This window comes from Haliotis rubra, unplaced genomic scaffold (genome assembly GCF_003918875.1).
Source record: "Haliotis rubra isolate DU_JTF1 unplaced genomic scaffold, ASM391887v1 Scf166, whole genome shotgun sequence".
Taxonomy (NCBI): Eukaryota; Metazoa; Mollusca; class Gastropoda; order Lepetellida; family Haliotidae; genus Haliotis; species Haliotis rubra.
In genome coordinates this window covers 1,048,723-1,065,848 of record NW_025765625.1, presented here as the reverse complement: position 1 = coordinate 1,065,848, position 17,126 = coordinate 1,048,723, and the positions used below count along the sequence as shown (strand labels likewise).

The window sequence follows — 17,126 nt, the reverse complement described above, 5'->3', positions numbered from 1 at the left end:
CTCCCATTGGGGCGCAACTCTGCATAAGCACATCATCAAATCAGCTGTACGTATTTTTTAATGAAGACGGTCGAAGGGAATCATTGCGGTATATGATACACAGTCACTATAGACGAGCACTCAAATCTGTAAAGAGAAGTAGACAGAAATCTAGACCCAGAAATAAATCGTCTTGATTTTAAAATATTCAGTATAGTATTTTAAAATATGCACCAACATTCAGTGAAAAGAAAAATTCAAATGAAGCCCAGAACAATGCTGAATTATAAAGAGGCAATCTAGACTTGCTGCTTCATAGGTTCTTTAGAGGAAAGGGTAATGTACTTATAAACAAACTGCACTTGGAATCATTGCATTGACGAACTCCTGTTATCTCAAAGTTAAAGAAACTAAATGATAATATTTATGTTGGTTTTGATATATTTCGAGACCAGCACATGCATTATGTTCGAGATACACGGATTTCGAAGTACACCGTGTGTTATCCTGTAATCGTGATTTACTTACTTATTCAACTCGCGTTGTCTCGAACTATGGCAAAGAACATAGATTAGTGTCAGTTTACGCGTATTGTTGTAATTAAAAAGTCATGTCAATCCTCTTGTTTCAAGACACCGTTATCTCGACGACCCTTTTGGTAAACGAACTTCGAGAGACCAGGTGACCCATTTATGCATATTCCTGTCCATACCACAAAACCCCAAATAAATACCTAAATTCGAAATTTTATAACGCGATATTACCTATACGTCGAACTTATTGCCCGGCACAAACCCTACAGGTTTACGTTTAAATATTGTCATTCCGGTTGTCACGAAGTTCGAGTAACTCGATATTACGCATCGGGTATGAAATAAACATATCAAATAATTTTTGTATTTCTTCTTATAAAATCTACAGTAAATATTTGCCGTACATATCAACGTTAACAGAAAATGAAGCATAAGCACAATCAAGTCCAAATATTTTGAAATATCTCTCATACCTAATTGATCTCGTGTCCTCAAAATCCACCTGCCGAGATTAGGCTAATACGATTTACCTGTACACACCTGGCGCGTTCAGTACGTCAGGTAGCACCCTGTCTACCTGGCTTAGTGTCTATTACGGTTCGTGACCAGGTACAATGAGCGCTACACTCAAAGTCGTACACAGAATACTGTAGACTACTCCGACTATAACGGGCTGTAAACATGGTGAAGACATGTCGGTGGGCGGAATGAAGACAGTCGGAAGGATAGATGGAAGGAAGAAGGGCAGCAGAAGACGAATACATGGGAATACTGTTGCTCCTGTTTTCAGAGATTATGATCATGAACATTTATTGAAATGTGCTGAGGAGATTCTGGGAGTCCAACATGAGGTATTGGAGAAGGTAGGCTAAGGTGTTGTATGGATGATTGACTCGCTTAGGATAATCACAGGTCCCAGTACAGACGGTTAATGGGGACTAACTGGTAATGGATATACTGTCACACACCGTGGGACTTATGTAAATACCTCGACTTATCCGAGGTTCGACACAACCACAAATAATTACTTAAGGTGGAATACACAGGGACCTAGGTTTCTATTTCGAGACAACAGTGTGTTCGACACATCCAAGTTCCACACATTTGACTGTAAACAAGGCAGATTTGGTTCGTCATGAGGATGCAAATATACAGTGATCATGTATTTATTGATTGTCAGAATACAATCTAGCACTTTATTATGGAACTAAAGACTGCATCCTTAACAATTGCAATGTGCGTTTCGGAGTAAAATCGTGAAGATCAGCGCGAAGACAACGTAATAAAGAGAACTTGTTTTTATATCAAATGACGTGTCTTAAAAAGGTTAATGTGGCTGCCTCACTCATAAAAATATCAAGTTGGTGATCTTGTCTCGCAGTGTCATAAACCTATGATTTATATTATTGTATAAGAAAAAAAACAGTATGAGATTACTCTAATACACAATTAGGTTGCTTTTACCACACGTCAGCATCTTGAATATATGCAGGAAGCTGTTTTGAATATATTAAGTCAGTGTTCAAGGTAAGTCGAACCACCTTGTGTCGAATTTGGATGTGTCTACCGGTCGTCTCGAATTAATCTTCCGGTCCCTGGGACTTCCTTCCAATATTTCAATTCGGATATGTCGAATACAAGTACATAACAAAGTGAAGAACATACAGCTGTTGATACTTCCATCTTATGACGGCCAATCGAGTATGAAGATGTTGGTATGACCTTACGTCATTATGTTTGTTACGTCATTATGTTTGCTTTCAGAAGTTCTGGCGAACACTGACATCGAGCTAAACCGTATATTACAATACCGTTTGTTTTTTGGTGTGTGTGTGTGTGTGTGTGTGTGTGTGTGTGTGTGTGTGTGTGTGTGTGTGTGTGTGTGTGTGTGTGTGTGTGTGTGTGTGTGTGTGTGTGTGTGTGTGTGTGTGTGTGTGTGTGTGTGTGTGTGTGTGTGTGTGTTCTGATCCACATACAGAAGTTACCTAACATATCAAGCTACACATAAATAACTTGGTAGGCATATATGAACGACAGGAGTACTGCTCTCCACGTCAGGACACAAACAGTTCTTTCCCCAAGAGCGGTGGGGTAGCCTAGTGGTTAAAGCGTTCGCTCATCACGCCATCACTACCCTTTTCGCGAACACCTGGTGTCATCACTACTTTTCATCAATTATCCATTTATATAGTTTGATCATTATTTTGCCCTTTACGACCAGTGAAATCTGTATCGGTTGATAATCGGAATAAAGTACAGATTTTGGTACTTTGTACATGTACTTAACTCAGAATGTGTAATCCCAAATATAACACCATATAAACTTGACCACTTTCTAAATGGCATTGTGTGATCATCTCGGGATCACATCTGTCAACAGTTACTCATTAATGCTGATGGTGTATTGTCTTTCACCAACACCAGTAACATGCCTATCAAGCATCTTACGTCAACCATGTTCATGGTACATTGTTTTCTAACAAAACCAGAACCCGTGCAGATACGGGTTAGACTTGACCTTCAGAAACCCATGCTTGTCGTAAGAGGCGACTGACGGAATCGGGTGGTCAGGCTCAATGACTTGGTTGACACATGTCATCGGTTCCCAACTCTATCGATCCATTGTCTTGATCACTGGATTGTCTGGTCGAAATTGTTTCTAACAAAACCAGAACCCGTGCAGATACGGGTTAGAATTGACCTTCAGAAACCCATCCTTGTCGTAAGGGGCGACAGACGGAATCGGGTGGTCAGGCTCAATGACTTGGTTGACACATGTCATCGGTTCCCAACTCCATCGATCGATTGTCCTGATCACTGGATTGTCTGGTCCAGATTCGATTATTTACAGACTGCCGTCATATAGCAATATATTGTTGAGTGTGGTGTTAAACACCAAACAAACAACACCAGAAGCTTGTCTATTGACTGTCAATCATCACTGCTAATAGTATATTATCTTATACCAACATCAGAATTATGTTTACCAACCACCAATCATGAATGGTAATGGTATACTTTCTTATACCAACATCAGGATCGTACCTATTACCTACCACTCATCAATACTGATGAGGTCAGTGTTTTAACCTTTCTTTTCCTGTTCATATCAGTCAATCCGAATAACAAGCACCAGACCCTGTATCTCCTCCAGACTTTGATACTCAACAAGACGGTATTGTTGTCTTTATTAGTGAGTGAGTATGCCGTACGCCAATATTCCAGCAACATCACGGCGGGGGACACCAGAAATTGGACTCACACACTATACCCATGTGGGAATCGAACCCGGGTCTTCGGCGTGACGAGCGAACGCTTTAACCTCTAGGCTACCCCACCGCCCGTTATCTGTAATAACACTAACAGTTAATCTTTATAGCTTCTACATGCTATGGCATCGGAGCCCGATAATGTTTATTCAAAATATGTTTTATTTCTGACACAACAAACATGTCATCGTATATTTGTTCTCGAAGGGCAAAGGACTTATGATATTCATAGAGATATTATCAGTAGCCTTGAGATGCCCCATGTTAACAGCATATGTTGATGTGGGGCAGCAATACAAATCACATATGACGATGAACATGATTACATGAACGCTGCATCATCTGAGGGCGTGATGTGACGCAAACAAGTGTTTCTTTTGTCACATTTCTCCCAGGTTCCCAGTTCTCGTGATAGAACAGGGGCCCTGGCGATACCTGATGATTCCTGCAAGTCGAGTTGTGGGTTTTTCTATCAGCATTTACTTGTTAACCTGTCAGGAGAGATATGTTAGAAGTAATGAATACATGAATGTAATACCCAGTTTTTCATTGATGGTGTGGCAATACCCAACAGAGATTAAATCATTGTGACTAGCAATGAATCCCTATGGACACAGACTTTATTGACAGATTCTCACACACGTGTCTTGACAATGAATACATCTCGAGAGTCTATATACATGTAACAGACTTGCTGAGGGGGTTTTGAACTAGTATCAGTCCAAATATCATTGATATCAAACGGTATTCTACAGATCATAAAACACATTTTACTATGTATTTTGAAAACCGTAATATGCAGTTTCTTGAGTGAGTGAGTGAGTTTAGTTTTACGCCGCACTCAGCAATATTCCAGCTTTATGGCGGCGGTCTGTAAATAATCGAGTCTGGACCAGACAATCCAGTGATCAACAGCATGAGCATCGATCTGCGCAGTTGGGAATCGATGACATGTGGCAACCAAGTCAGCGATCCTGACCACCCGATCCCGTTAGTCGCCTTTTACGACAAGCATAGTTGCCTTTTATGACAAGAATGGGTTGCTGAAGACCTATTCTACCCCGGATCTTCACGGGTCTGCAGTTTCTTGAGTTAAGAAAGCATGGAACCATGGAGATTCGGGCTAGAAATGGTCTTCAGCAACCCATGCTTGCGGTAAGAGCCAACTAACGGGATCGGATGGTCTGGCTCACTGACTTTTCACTGACTTGGTTGACACATGTCATCGTATCCCAACTGCGTAGATCGATGATCATGCTGTTGATCACTGGATTGTCTGGTCCAGACTCGATTATTTACAGACTGTCGCCATGTAGCTGGAATAGTGCTGAGTTTTCCGTTAAACAACAAACAAACAAAACTGACAAGTAAATTCATGTCTACCAAACTCACAAGAGTTTGTGATATCTTTTGTTTGTGACGTCACGGTAGCATTGTAGTGCAGTTTCAATAAGGTCATGTCACCTAAGCGATATCTCCTGTGGATTCCAGGACCGGGTGATAAATAGTACTACATAAATGCTGGACGTATATTACACGCATATACAGTCCAAAACGGCTGTGTCGAAGTTGCAGTGACCTAAGTAAATACTTCCAGTTATCCAAAGTTTGACACAACCCTCAAATCATGCCTAATGAAGAACACGTAAGCTTTTACTTCGAGAGAACCAAAGGTTCGACACATCAAGGTTCAACAGTGTTTGATGGCATTTTATAATTATGAAATTAGTGTAATTGAATACGGATAGGCATAAATATGAGACGTCAACACAAGAGTGAGTGAGTTTAGTTTTACGTCGCTTTTAACAATATTCCAGCAACATCACGGCAGGGGACACCAGAAATGGGCTTCACACATTGTACCCATGTGGGGAATCGAACCCGGGTCTTCAGCGTGACGAGCGGACGCTTTAACCATTAGAATACCCCACCGCCCCTCAACGCAAAAAAATAATCAGTTGGGTGTAACAGGCATTTAGTAGTGAATGAATCGATCCCTTCCGGCACCAGGTGTTCGCGAGTCCTATGTTGCGATGAATACCAGATGATTATGTTTTCTGGCTCGTTCATTTTAATCATAACGTGTCATTCGACAGAATATGAAATATACTTTCATGTGGTAAATATGTTTATCTCGCTTAATGACTATTTTAACAATCAGGCGTGCAGTCTTAATCTAGCAGACTACAATGCATTATTTAAAATTTTCTCAATTCCCAGGGGAGAATACACTGATAACGGACTGATCAAGCACGTTATGATTGTTATCCGTTGTACGGTTAGATTGACGTTTGTAATCATCTTTATGGGCTGATCGCGCCGATTAGGAACTGTTTATATCTTGACTCGTAGATAAATGCTTATGATATACATTCTGACACACATATGAATTAGAGCTGTCAATCAACATCAAATCTTTCAGAGTTCTACGCGCTTGTTGATACTTTTTTTAGGTTTCTTATTATATATACAGTTTGTGTCTCCTTGACAGACTTAAGAGTACGTATGTTTCTATTACGAAGAAGTCACCGCACTTTTTGATCGAGGAGAATTACTTATCCCCTTCTCAACTCTTGCAGCATCCATTCAACTCCACTGTTACTTCCTGTTAGTCAAGGAAAATGAATAAAAAGGGAAAATTTACCATTTACATAACCTTATTTCGGTAATTATGCTAGTCTACGAAAATGTGTGAAAGAGGAAGATTTACCTTCTACATAACATTATTTCTTTAGCTATATGTTAGTCTGGGAAATGTGAAACAGGAAAATTTACCATTTACTTAACTTTATTTCGGTAACTATATGTTAGTCTAGGGAAATGTGTGAAAGGGAGGAATTTGCCTTCTACGTTTGTCTTGGAAAATGTGTAAAAGAGGAATATGTTTTTTTCACCCTCAACATAACATTATTTCGGTAACTAACTCTTAGTATAGGAACATGTGTAAAAAAGGAAAATTTACCATTTACATAACATTATTTCCATAACTAAATGCTAGTCTACGGAAATGGGTGAAAGGGGAAGATTTACCTTCTACATAACATTATTTCGGCAACTAAGTGTTAGCCTAGGAACATATGTAAATGATGAATATGATTTTCTTTGCTTCATACGTAACTGTTAACTGATGTTGGCAACCATCCGTTAGACTAGAAATATGAAGAAGAAGCACTGATTGCATTGCCACGTGAATCATTGTTCCCAGTCCTTTCCTTGGGCTTAGATTGATTAACAAAGAACATGTAAACAGGAGTCCTTTGGGCTTACAACATGTATTTACGACAGGTAATCAGTTATGTGAGAATGGTGTGGGTGTTGCTATTTATTACCCATTAATAGACGGGAAGTGCAGAAAGTTTTAACACGCCGGTTTGACGCCAGTATGCCTTTGATTTACTTGGCAATCATTCACGGACTGACGGTAGACACGGGCATGTCTACATGTCCGAGATAATGTGTTTACTGATTAAAATAGAAAGGTATTGTTCAGTTCTGCATGTTTCTTTAATAATGAATTATATGCTGATGGTAAAAGAAGGAGAAAAAACATATAAATGGTGATGAATATTTTTTTCTGTTTGGAGGAAAGGTGGTTATCGATGGATTTAGACTGAGGGGGTTGTGTGGTCATGCTGTTGCTGAATGTTATATGATTTATTTCGGTTGCTTCCGGGGTATATAACGTATACCTTTATGAGTTGTTGTTTAGCTGGACAGTGCTTATGCTTGCTGGCTACTTTTCGCTCACTTACTCACTCAGTCACTCACTCATGAAGATCCGGGTTAGAATTGATCTTCAATAACCCATGTTTGTTGTAAGAGACGACTAGCGGGATTGGGTGGTCAGGCTCGCTGACCTGGGTAACACACATCATCGTATCCAAATTGCGTAGACCGACAGTCATGATGTCAGTCACTAGATTGTTTGGTCCGGAATCGATTATTCACAGACCAGCGTTAGTCTGTATCTCCAATCTCAAATTGGCTCCTTTTCAATGTTTGTTACTATCAAGAAACAAATGTATTTTCTGAGACTAACCATCTTTAGTCGTTTCTCAGACCCTTGAGAACAAATCCAAAATAGATTCCTATTCAAGTCAAGAGTAATGAGGCATGTCTAGATTGCGTCAGCTCTAGGTCTGAATTCTTCAGGGATCTTTCATTTTATTGATTGCTTTTGTGAGTATATATTTTTAAATAGGAGAACGTTATTTGGGGTCTAAAAGTCACCCTAAAACGTCTTCTGTAAGCATGAGACTATAACCTATTCCGCTACCACCCGTTGTGCCAGCCCTAGCGGGTGTAGGTGCCCTGTAACCCAATCAAGGGAGACGTGTGTTATCGCTCATATCTTTGTGCTCATGTACACCTAATTTCGCGGTAGGAGACTCCATATAATGGGCTCCTGGTTGAGAAGGATATATGACGCTACAGTGGTCATCTCCTCGTGTACTATTACCCCGCAGACAAATCAAGAACATGCATAGTCTTTGTCATTTAGAGGTCAAGTTTATCTGTAACTGAACGGCTCACCGCCAGGAATGTGACTTGACGCCCATGTTGGTGTGTTCGAAGATTGGGTTCTTTTTTGGTGTTTGGTTATAGATATGCTACCAGATTAACGAATAAAACTAATCAATTTGGGTTACATACAGATCATCATACTAATTGTACAACGTGATTCTAGATCGTTATGAAACCTTCCACTGACTACTAAAAAGCAGTAAATGTAAACTGAAGGACAAAAGAAAGTATACACCTAGGTATTGAAGGTGGCTGGTATGAAACATTAAAATTGGTTATTCGATGGTGATACATTTTATGCGAATATCAGACACGTCTTTCGGTTTTTTAGTCTGCAATGCATTGGCGATTGGTTGTAACCTAGTATAGTTTAAACAACATCTACATTGTTTGGGTCAAATTCAGAGTTTTTACATCCCCTTGCGCAGCAGTTTAAATGTGTGCTTCTTTCGTTTTATAACTGGTTTACCTAGACCTGTCGTGGAAATTGTCGGAATTCCATATTAAGAGTTGTGTCCCCTGAGTGTGGCAGAATCCGACCATTGTGGTTTCGATTCTCTGATTTGCAGCACCATATCCGGGCTTCTAACTGTAAACCCCTAAGACTGCATCATGTCGGGACATCCTCCCACATGAACCTCATATGCCGTGACACAACAAAACTACTGTTTAGACTGGTACTGAACTCAATTCACTCACTCACTCATTGTATAAGTTCCTGTCACGTCGTGTATAAACATTGTTTGTCGGCAACTAGTAGTTTCCAGATATGGACGCCGAATGCCCTCGCGTTCTTTTTAGGTAAATGGTGATACGTATGCATCAGTCTATTTTCAACCATCTAAACTTATAATCTTATGAAATAATTGAGTCTGGATCAGATAATCAGCATGAACATAAACTACGCAATTGGGATACAATGACACGTGTCAATCAAGTCAGCGAGCCTGACCACCTGATCCCGTTAGTCGCATCTAACTACAAGCATGGGTTGCTGAAGACCAGTTATAACCCGGATCTTCACGGGTTCACGATCACGGAACAGTGTTGGATGTCGTTTCACATTGCATTCACTAACTCATAAAATACAAGATTTAAAAATCGTTTGGAAAAATCAATTTTACAAAACATATTACTTACTGTCCTAAACAAATTATGTATGTGAAACATATGTCCGGTTACTGATCTACATTCGGTTGTTGGCAATCTATAGCCTGTTTTTATATTGTATTATGAATACGAAGAAACAAATGGTAGGAGAATCGTGCAGGATGTAAGTCTGAAGGTCTATATAGATTTGACATTTTCCATGTTTCAGAGTCGACAGTCATCAGAAGTGAGTGCCAGATATTCCGCGAAGTATAGACAGACCCCTCGCTCTGGTTCTGTTGTCAGTGCCAATTCTCCATATTTGCCTCAGGTAAGGGAAGTAACCCAAACGAAGAGAAGCAACTCTTCCTTAAAATATGTAATAATGAACGCCCACGATGAAGGTTTAAAGAAGTACAGATCTTTTAACATATCAAATATCAGATTTTGTGTAACATGCAATCAAGTTCAAAAGGTTAGGATAAATCAAATCAGTCGACATATTTTTCGTATCTTAATCTTTGTAATTTTATCCGACTACATGCACACTCGAGAAAATCGATCTGTTTACCGTTTCCTGTGCTCGAACAAACTGTAATTGAGATGAAAATAGGAAATTAACTTCTTTAGTCGGAAAGCAGAACCGTGTTCCTACGTCAAGAACATCTTAAGTTTGTTTCTAGCTCGGACAATTTAACTAATATGTATGTATCAAATGTGCATGGAATCCTTTGTTTCAGAGTACATCTGAAGAGTGCCTTAAATGCCTACTCAGAGTCCCACACAAGAAATGCGAATCGGTATGTTATTGAATTTACTTCTCAAAAGACAAATGACTCTCACAATTGCAATCATTAAGGACTGTTTTGTGATTAAATGCCACAGCTCATGAATTTCAGAGCGGACCTAACTAAAAAAATAGCTGACTTTATTCCCACACAAACGGATTTCGTTTCTTTAACCAAATTAATACAGATAATATTTGGAGATTAGGTACACAGACGTGTATGAAGGGTAATTGAAGTAGTTTCAAGTATGACAAAATTTACATTCTTTCGACCTCGAAAGCAAATACGAAAACACGAAGCCCCTAATTGTAACAGTTGAAGAGATTAACAATTTGTAACTTGTGTTTTGGGGACTTTCTGTCTTCTGGAAGAAGAAAACACTTCAAAGACACCGTGTATTTGGTCAGAATTAACACGACCTTGAGAATACCCTATTGGCCTTCGCTTCTGTTTTGTTGGAGGGAACGCTGTGGGTTTTTCTTTGTTGCTAAATATTCTCTTGTGCAATGTGGGGCTTTCTAGTCTCGTTAATGCCTTCTCTTGGTCAACGAGGGGTGACGGCGTTTTATCGACTTCCGCCTCCTTCATCAGCTTGTAAATACTGGCTTACGTTTTATGTCAATATTTCTGGATGAGCACAGAGAGTTGCTAACACTCTGTCCGTGTAATATTGAGTATTTTAGAGTTCATGTTTGCCTTGGAAATTACAGAATCAATTTTCTCAGTTTGAAGCATTTGATAATGAAAATCAAATTTAAATCTAATGCCAGGTAATGACAATCTTAAATCTTTGTCAACAAATTTTGCTTTCCTCTTTTCATGCCAAATTGGACATTTTCGACTCTATGTCTGTAATTTCTGGAATTCGTTTACGACTTCAAAAAACAATCTTTTATATGACATTTTTTAATTAAAACACATATGAAACATTTGTTTGTGTAGTGCAAGCATTCAATGAGAGCCCGATATTCAACGATATTTTTGTCAGACAAGTTATTTTAGCAATAATTATTCACCGGATTTAGAGAAATAGGTTAGAGCAATAATTATTTAGCTTGGTGTGGCGTGTTTATGGATGGGTAGTCCAATAATGAGACCAGAAAAAACAAATTAATTGTTGGTGTAGAGAATATTTATACATCAAGTAATTATACATTGTGTTTCTATCTTTTCACGATCTTTCATTTCATTTCTTTCATTTGGTAATAAATTTACTTATTTTCTAATGTTCCAGCACAAATACATCCGAGTAGGTGGAGGTTATCGCCATGGCTACTGGTATATCAAATGTCTTCTGGAAGAGTTGGAGATGCAGGTAATGTAAAATCACTACAATCACCATTATCATCTCCATCAGATAACCATCATATCACCATCATCACATCACGCCATTACATATCCACTATAATCACATCACCATCATCACACCATCACATCACTTCTGTCATCACACCATCAGCACACTCACACCATCAGATAACCATCATATCATCATCATCACATCACGCCATTACATAGCCACTATAATCGCATCACCATCATCACATCATCACATCACCTCTTTCATCACACCATCAGCAGCACATCAGATAACCACACCATCAGATAACCATCATATCATCATCATCACATCACGTCATTACATATCCACTATAATCACATCACCATCATCACACCATCACATCACCTCTGTCATCACACCATCAGCACACTCACACCATCAGATAACCATCATATCATCATCACACCATCATCATCATCACACCATCACATCACCACTGTCATCACACCATCAGCACACTCACACCATCAGATAACCAACATAGCATCATCATCATCACACCATCACATCACCACTGTCATCACACCATCAGCACACTCACACCATCAGATAACCATCATATCAGCATCATCACACCATCAAATCACGTCCATCATCACCAACATCATTACACGATTACCTCACCATCACATCATCTGCACCATCACATCGCCACTATCAGCATCATCACGACCATTACACCATTACATCGCATTACATCACCATCATATCACGTCCATCATCACCACCACCACCACCATCATCATCACACTACCACTACATCACGCCTTATACTGTCTCGTCAACCACCACGATATTGCCACCAGTATACCTTCACCTCACACTGCTCCGGATGTTCCACTTATCCTGATGATAAATGAACTGAAGACTGCTTATATAGCCCACAGACGTTGCACTACAGGCATGTTGGCTTACAGTATGATGTCCCCTCGATGAGTCAAAATCTATACAAGTCTCAATATATTGGTCTGGCGTCTTCTCTAACGTCCAGTAACATTTTTAAAATAAATATCAACTTTACAACAAGGGGCTGCAGTCTTCTCCGGTATTTCAAGGACTTTGATCGGGAAAACATTTTTCAACATGGAGTATATCGTATCAGCAACATCAATAACCTCACCACGCGCCTTTCCGTTGAACTACGTGACTGGCCCCAACAAAACTTATTTCGATGAACGAAAATCATCTGGAACCCATCTTAATTATATAAACCTCGCGCACGTAAACATTCTTAGGATGAACCTATCCACTATTCCAGTTGAAGATATTTAGTTGCTTCGTTTAGTAAGTGAGTGATCTAAGCTACGCTTGGCAAAGTATACTATTCACACTTTGCTAAGGATCAAATCATGGATTCAGCAGAAAGCTATGATGTGGGGTCTAATTTGGTTTAAATACCTAAGCTTATTGTAAGCATGGACCCTAGGTTTCAGTATGTCCTTTCATCTTGTGGATCCCATACCTGCTACTGACAGGTGTTGTGTACTTGTCAATGACTCGTTCCATGATTTGCAAAATGGTTGACTGGTGCCATGAAAACCATTCTTATGGTTATTTATGTATCAAGTGCATAAGGTTAGATTAAAGTGACTGTTTGCCTAAAGAGGTGTTACCATATTATTATCTATCCAGTTTTAAATGGATACAATTTAAAATTATGAATCTACGTTTAAGTAAAGTTGTGAATTTTTGTGATCCTTACAAAATGTGAGTAGTATATTATAGTTATATCACGACATCACAATTTAAGTATAACAAATTTACTGTTACGATGAAATCCACGAGCAGTGTTTGTTACTTACCAATTCACATGGTGTTAGTCATAATAATAACATTTCATTATTCATTGTATACAAGCCTGTTAATTTATGTCACTACTCCATTATATTGTTATTTATATTTCAGAGACAACGTGAGTTGTTGAGGCAACAACGACTTGAAGCCATCAAAGAAAGTAGTAAGTGATGTGTAAAATATCTTACATCACATGGACGTTTGTCAATTGAAGTTCATTAAATTCAAAATAAATAAAAAAAATATTAAATTCAAATGGCACTGGAGTCTTATGACAGAAACTAAGTAATGAAAGAATGAACAAACGAATGAATGAAAGAATGAATGAACGTAGGAAAAAATTGAAGGAAGGAAGGAAGGAACGTATAGTCCAACACTGCAGTTAGCAATAGTACTTCAGTTATATCACGAAGGTCTTAACATGATATGTTCCGTACAAAGAAAACAATGGGCCTCAGCTTCAGCAACTATGATGGCACACAATCAGCCAGGTCATACATTGTGATTAATTCATCCTAAATAATTCTGTTCTTTCGACACATGGTGATGAAACCCATTTTTACACCGAATCTACAAACCAGAGAAGCAAATAAGTATATTCTTGTTTTCCTGTTTTAGATGTGAAGGCAATCAAGACATACATACGCACAAAGAGTGGACGGTTGGTGGAGCGTATCGTGTTCCTGAACGAAGAGGACTACGAGGCCTTCAAACAGGGCAAGAATGTACAGGACATCCTGAAGCGATACCTCAACAAAGATGAGGCAGCAGGACTGGAGTCTTGGGACAAGGATGAAGTAAAGGCCATAAAGACATTAGTGAGAACCAAGAGTGGACGTCTCATAGAGAAGCTTGTGTATGTGTCAAAGAAGGACTTCGAGGACATCAAGGCAGGGAGGGTGGACGCCAAGAATGTCCTCAAGAAGTACGTGAAGACCGAGGACGGTGAGCAGATAGAAGGATGGGGAGAGGCCAAGATGAAGACAATAAAGACGTACGTGAGGACAAAGAGTGGACGGTTGATTGAGAAGGTGATTATGATATCACAGGACGATTATGATGCTATGATAAGGGATGGGAAGGATCCCAGTGAGATCATCAAGAAGTATCTTCCTCTGGAGGAGGGGCAGACGCTGGAGTCCTGGCAGAGTGCGGAGCCTATGAAGGCTATCAAGACAAAGGTGCGGACCAAGAGTGGTCGTATCATAGAGAAGACGATCTACGTGAGCGCTGATGACTATGACAAGATGACAAGGGGAGGGGGGGATCCGAACGATATTTTGAAGAAGTACCTGAACCCAGAAGACGGAGACACTATAGAGTCATGGGAGAAGGCTCCTGATGGGCAGCCAATGAAGGTAAGGCTTCCTTGTCAACAACAATAAACATGATTATATCCCACAACCTCGCTCTTCCATCAATCGCTTAGTTTTACCAATTGATAATGGTGTCAAGAATGGTTTATTAAAGTGCAGTTCTTCATGCAGAATGTTATTGTCCACTTTTGCACTCTTTTATGGGTGTGATGATCCTCTTGTGAAGCGTGTCAGGCATTGTGAGGTTTATATATAGAGCCAAGGTCTGAGTGTTGGTGTTGAAATAGATGATGGTTTTGTACCGCTTGACAGATCATCTGTCAACAAAGCGAAGTCCGATCAGCACAGGTTGTTTTTCAAGGGAAGGCTCTCTGACTGACCACTGCACTGAGCATATGTCCAGTGTGTTGAGAAGATGAGCAAGTTTGCAGAGTCATTTGTTTGGATGAAGTCGACTGGCCCGAAAAGTAAAATGTAGATTATGTAATGAAGTTTATGAGACTGCCAGTGATTACAACGCGTTCTCACAAACACAATACCATCCTCGTGATTTGGGTAGGCTGTCAGTTTTACCTGAAGTCATGGCGATGCATACCATAGAGATGATCCGTAAAAGTATGATCTTTCCTTTCGTTACTGTCTTCCCCATGGGAGCGGTGGGGTAGCCTAGTGGTTAAAGCGTTGGCTCGTCACGCCGAAGACCCGGGTTCGAATCCCCACATGGGTACAAAGTGGCGTAAAACCAAACTCAGTCAGTCAGTCAGTCAGTCTTCCCCATGCTTGTGGTTTTAACTCACAGCACTTCCTGGGAGAATTCCCATTCGAACTCTGGACGAACTCTGTGGAGGGAACATGGACCCTGAGCCCTGTAAAGTGTAATAGAAATAAGAATGATATAACTACCACACATCTTTCTACTTTTACGATAACTAATGATGATAATGAGGAGGAGGAGGATAACGATGCCAAAGGATACCGTTGATGTGTAATAGTGATAAAATTTATATTCTACTGAAATTTATCATACAGTAGACAATGGAATCGGTACAAAACATATGTAACAATCATTTGCTCCAAACAAGAAGATGGTTAGGCCACGAACTGTTATAACATCCATTGTATTTATTAAATGTCAGCAAAACCCTCTGTCTCGCCAGGTTGTGAAGACCTACATCAGGACAAAGAGCGGGCGGCTGATTGAGAAGCAGGTGCTTCTGACCGAAGACGAGTTCAGGGCGTTCCAGGAATCTGGAGGAGATCCAGAGTTCCTCAAGAAGTTCATCAAGCTGGATAAAGGGGAGATCATCGAGGACTGGGAGAAGGCGTCAACTATCTACTCTGCCACTGATGAACCCGACGTCCAAGCTGGTAAGGATGCATCTGTCTCTAAGTCATTGGAGAATACATTCAAAAATGAATCCAACTTCACTACAGAATGATTTGTGAAGATTCCCACAGCTTTCGGAACTTAAGGATTGTTTTTGGCTTCATTTAGAATATATTTGGTATATTGTAGAATGTAAATATTTCAGAATAGGAAACTTTATTTGTGGGACCCACAGCGGCTGTATGTTGAAATCGTTGACCAGCAATCGTGTTTAGCAAACAGTTCTATTTCAAAGTTAATCACGGATTGGCGTTGGAATCTTTGACTTTCGGTCATTTTTAGACAGACACTTTCATTTGGCGATTTATCGACAAAAATTGGGAATCTTTGACAATTAGTTGATGTGAGACTGTCTGATTTCACAAGTTGTCACGGGTGGGATTCTTTGACCACCAGACGTGTCATTAACATGAGATATATGGTACAATTAGGAACACTGTTCTTATGTTATTTTCAGCAAAACCCGGAACGCGCCTGGTGGGTAAAGATGGCGTTGTCTATGAGGTTGTTGTCGACCCGGTCACAGGGAAAAAGTACAAAAAGTAGGTATCTTGCCATCTCCCAAGTGCATAATATGAAACGTGCTTATTGGCTGTTCGTTATGTGCTAAGTGACTGTCTAATCTAGAATCCTAAATTACCACCCCGCTCAAAAATAAAGAATAAATAGTAAATAAACAGTGACATGACATTGCTGATTCTAGATCTGTTTTAAGCAGTCAGCTACCCTAAAAGAGAGATCGGGTAATACGAACTGGACATATGAGTGTCAACCATACGAATAAATTATCTCATTCCATGCACACCATTTTGGATCAGTTCGTACTGACATATTTTACACCGCTTTCAACAATATTCCTTTCATATTAAGTAGGATATACTAATTCCAAGTTGGGAATCGAACCCTATCTTTGGCGGGATGAGCGGATACTTCACCCACTATATATATATATAGCTAAGCAGCCCCACATCACTTCGAAGAATGAATTTCGGATGCAACATACCAAGGATAGATTTCAATTTATTACATAAATATTTGTTGATCGGTTGTTTAACACCAATATTTCGGTTACATTAACGCGCTCTGTATGTATTCTAGTTTGAAA

General features: G+C 39.6%; 1 protein-coding gene and 1 pseudogene across 4 annotated transcripts in view; one reads left to right on the top strand and one right to left on the bottom strand.

The window, feature by feature from the left end:
• Positions 1 to 17,126, top strand: part of LOC124272090 (titin homolog) — an 86,852-nt gene that overhangs the window by 27,788 nt on the left and 41,938 nt on the right. For all 4 annotated transcript variants that reach the window (XM_046707237.1, XM_046707235.1, XM_046707234.1 and 1 more), the window contains exons 3-9: positions 9,624 to 9,725; positions 10,135 to 10,194; positions 11,417 to 11,497; positions 13,430 to 13,481; positions 13,937 to 14,676; positions 15,792 to 16,002; positions 16,479 to 16,563. In XM_046707237.1, coding sequence (XP_046563193.1) covers positions 9,624 to 9,725; positions 10,135 to 10,194; positions 11,417 to 11,497; positions 13,430 to 13,481; positions 13,937 to 14,676; positions 15,792 to 16,002; positions 16,479 to 16,563 — 1,331 coding nt within the window. The remainder of the gene's footprint in view (positions 1 to 9,623; positions 9,726 to 10,134; positions 10,195 to 11,416; positions 11,498 to 13,429; positions 13,482 to 13,936; positions 14,677 to 15,791; positions 16,003 to 16,478; positions 16,564 to 17,126) is intronic.
• LOC124272095 lies at positions 15,158 to 15,259 on the bottom strand (annotated as a pseudogene).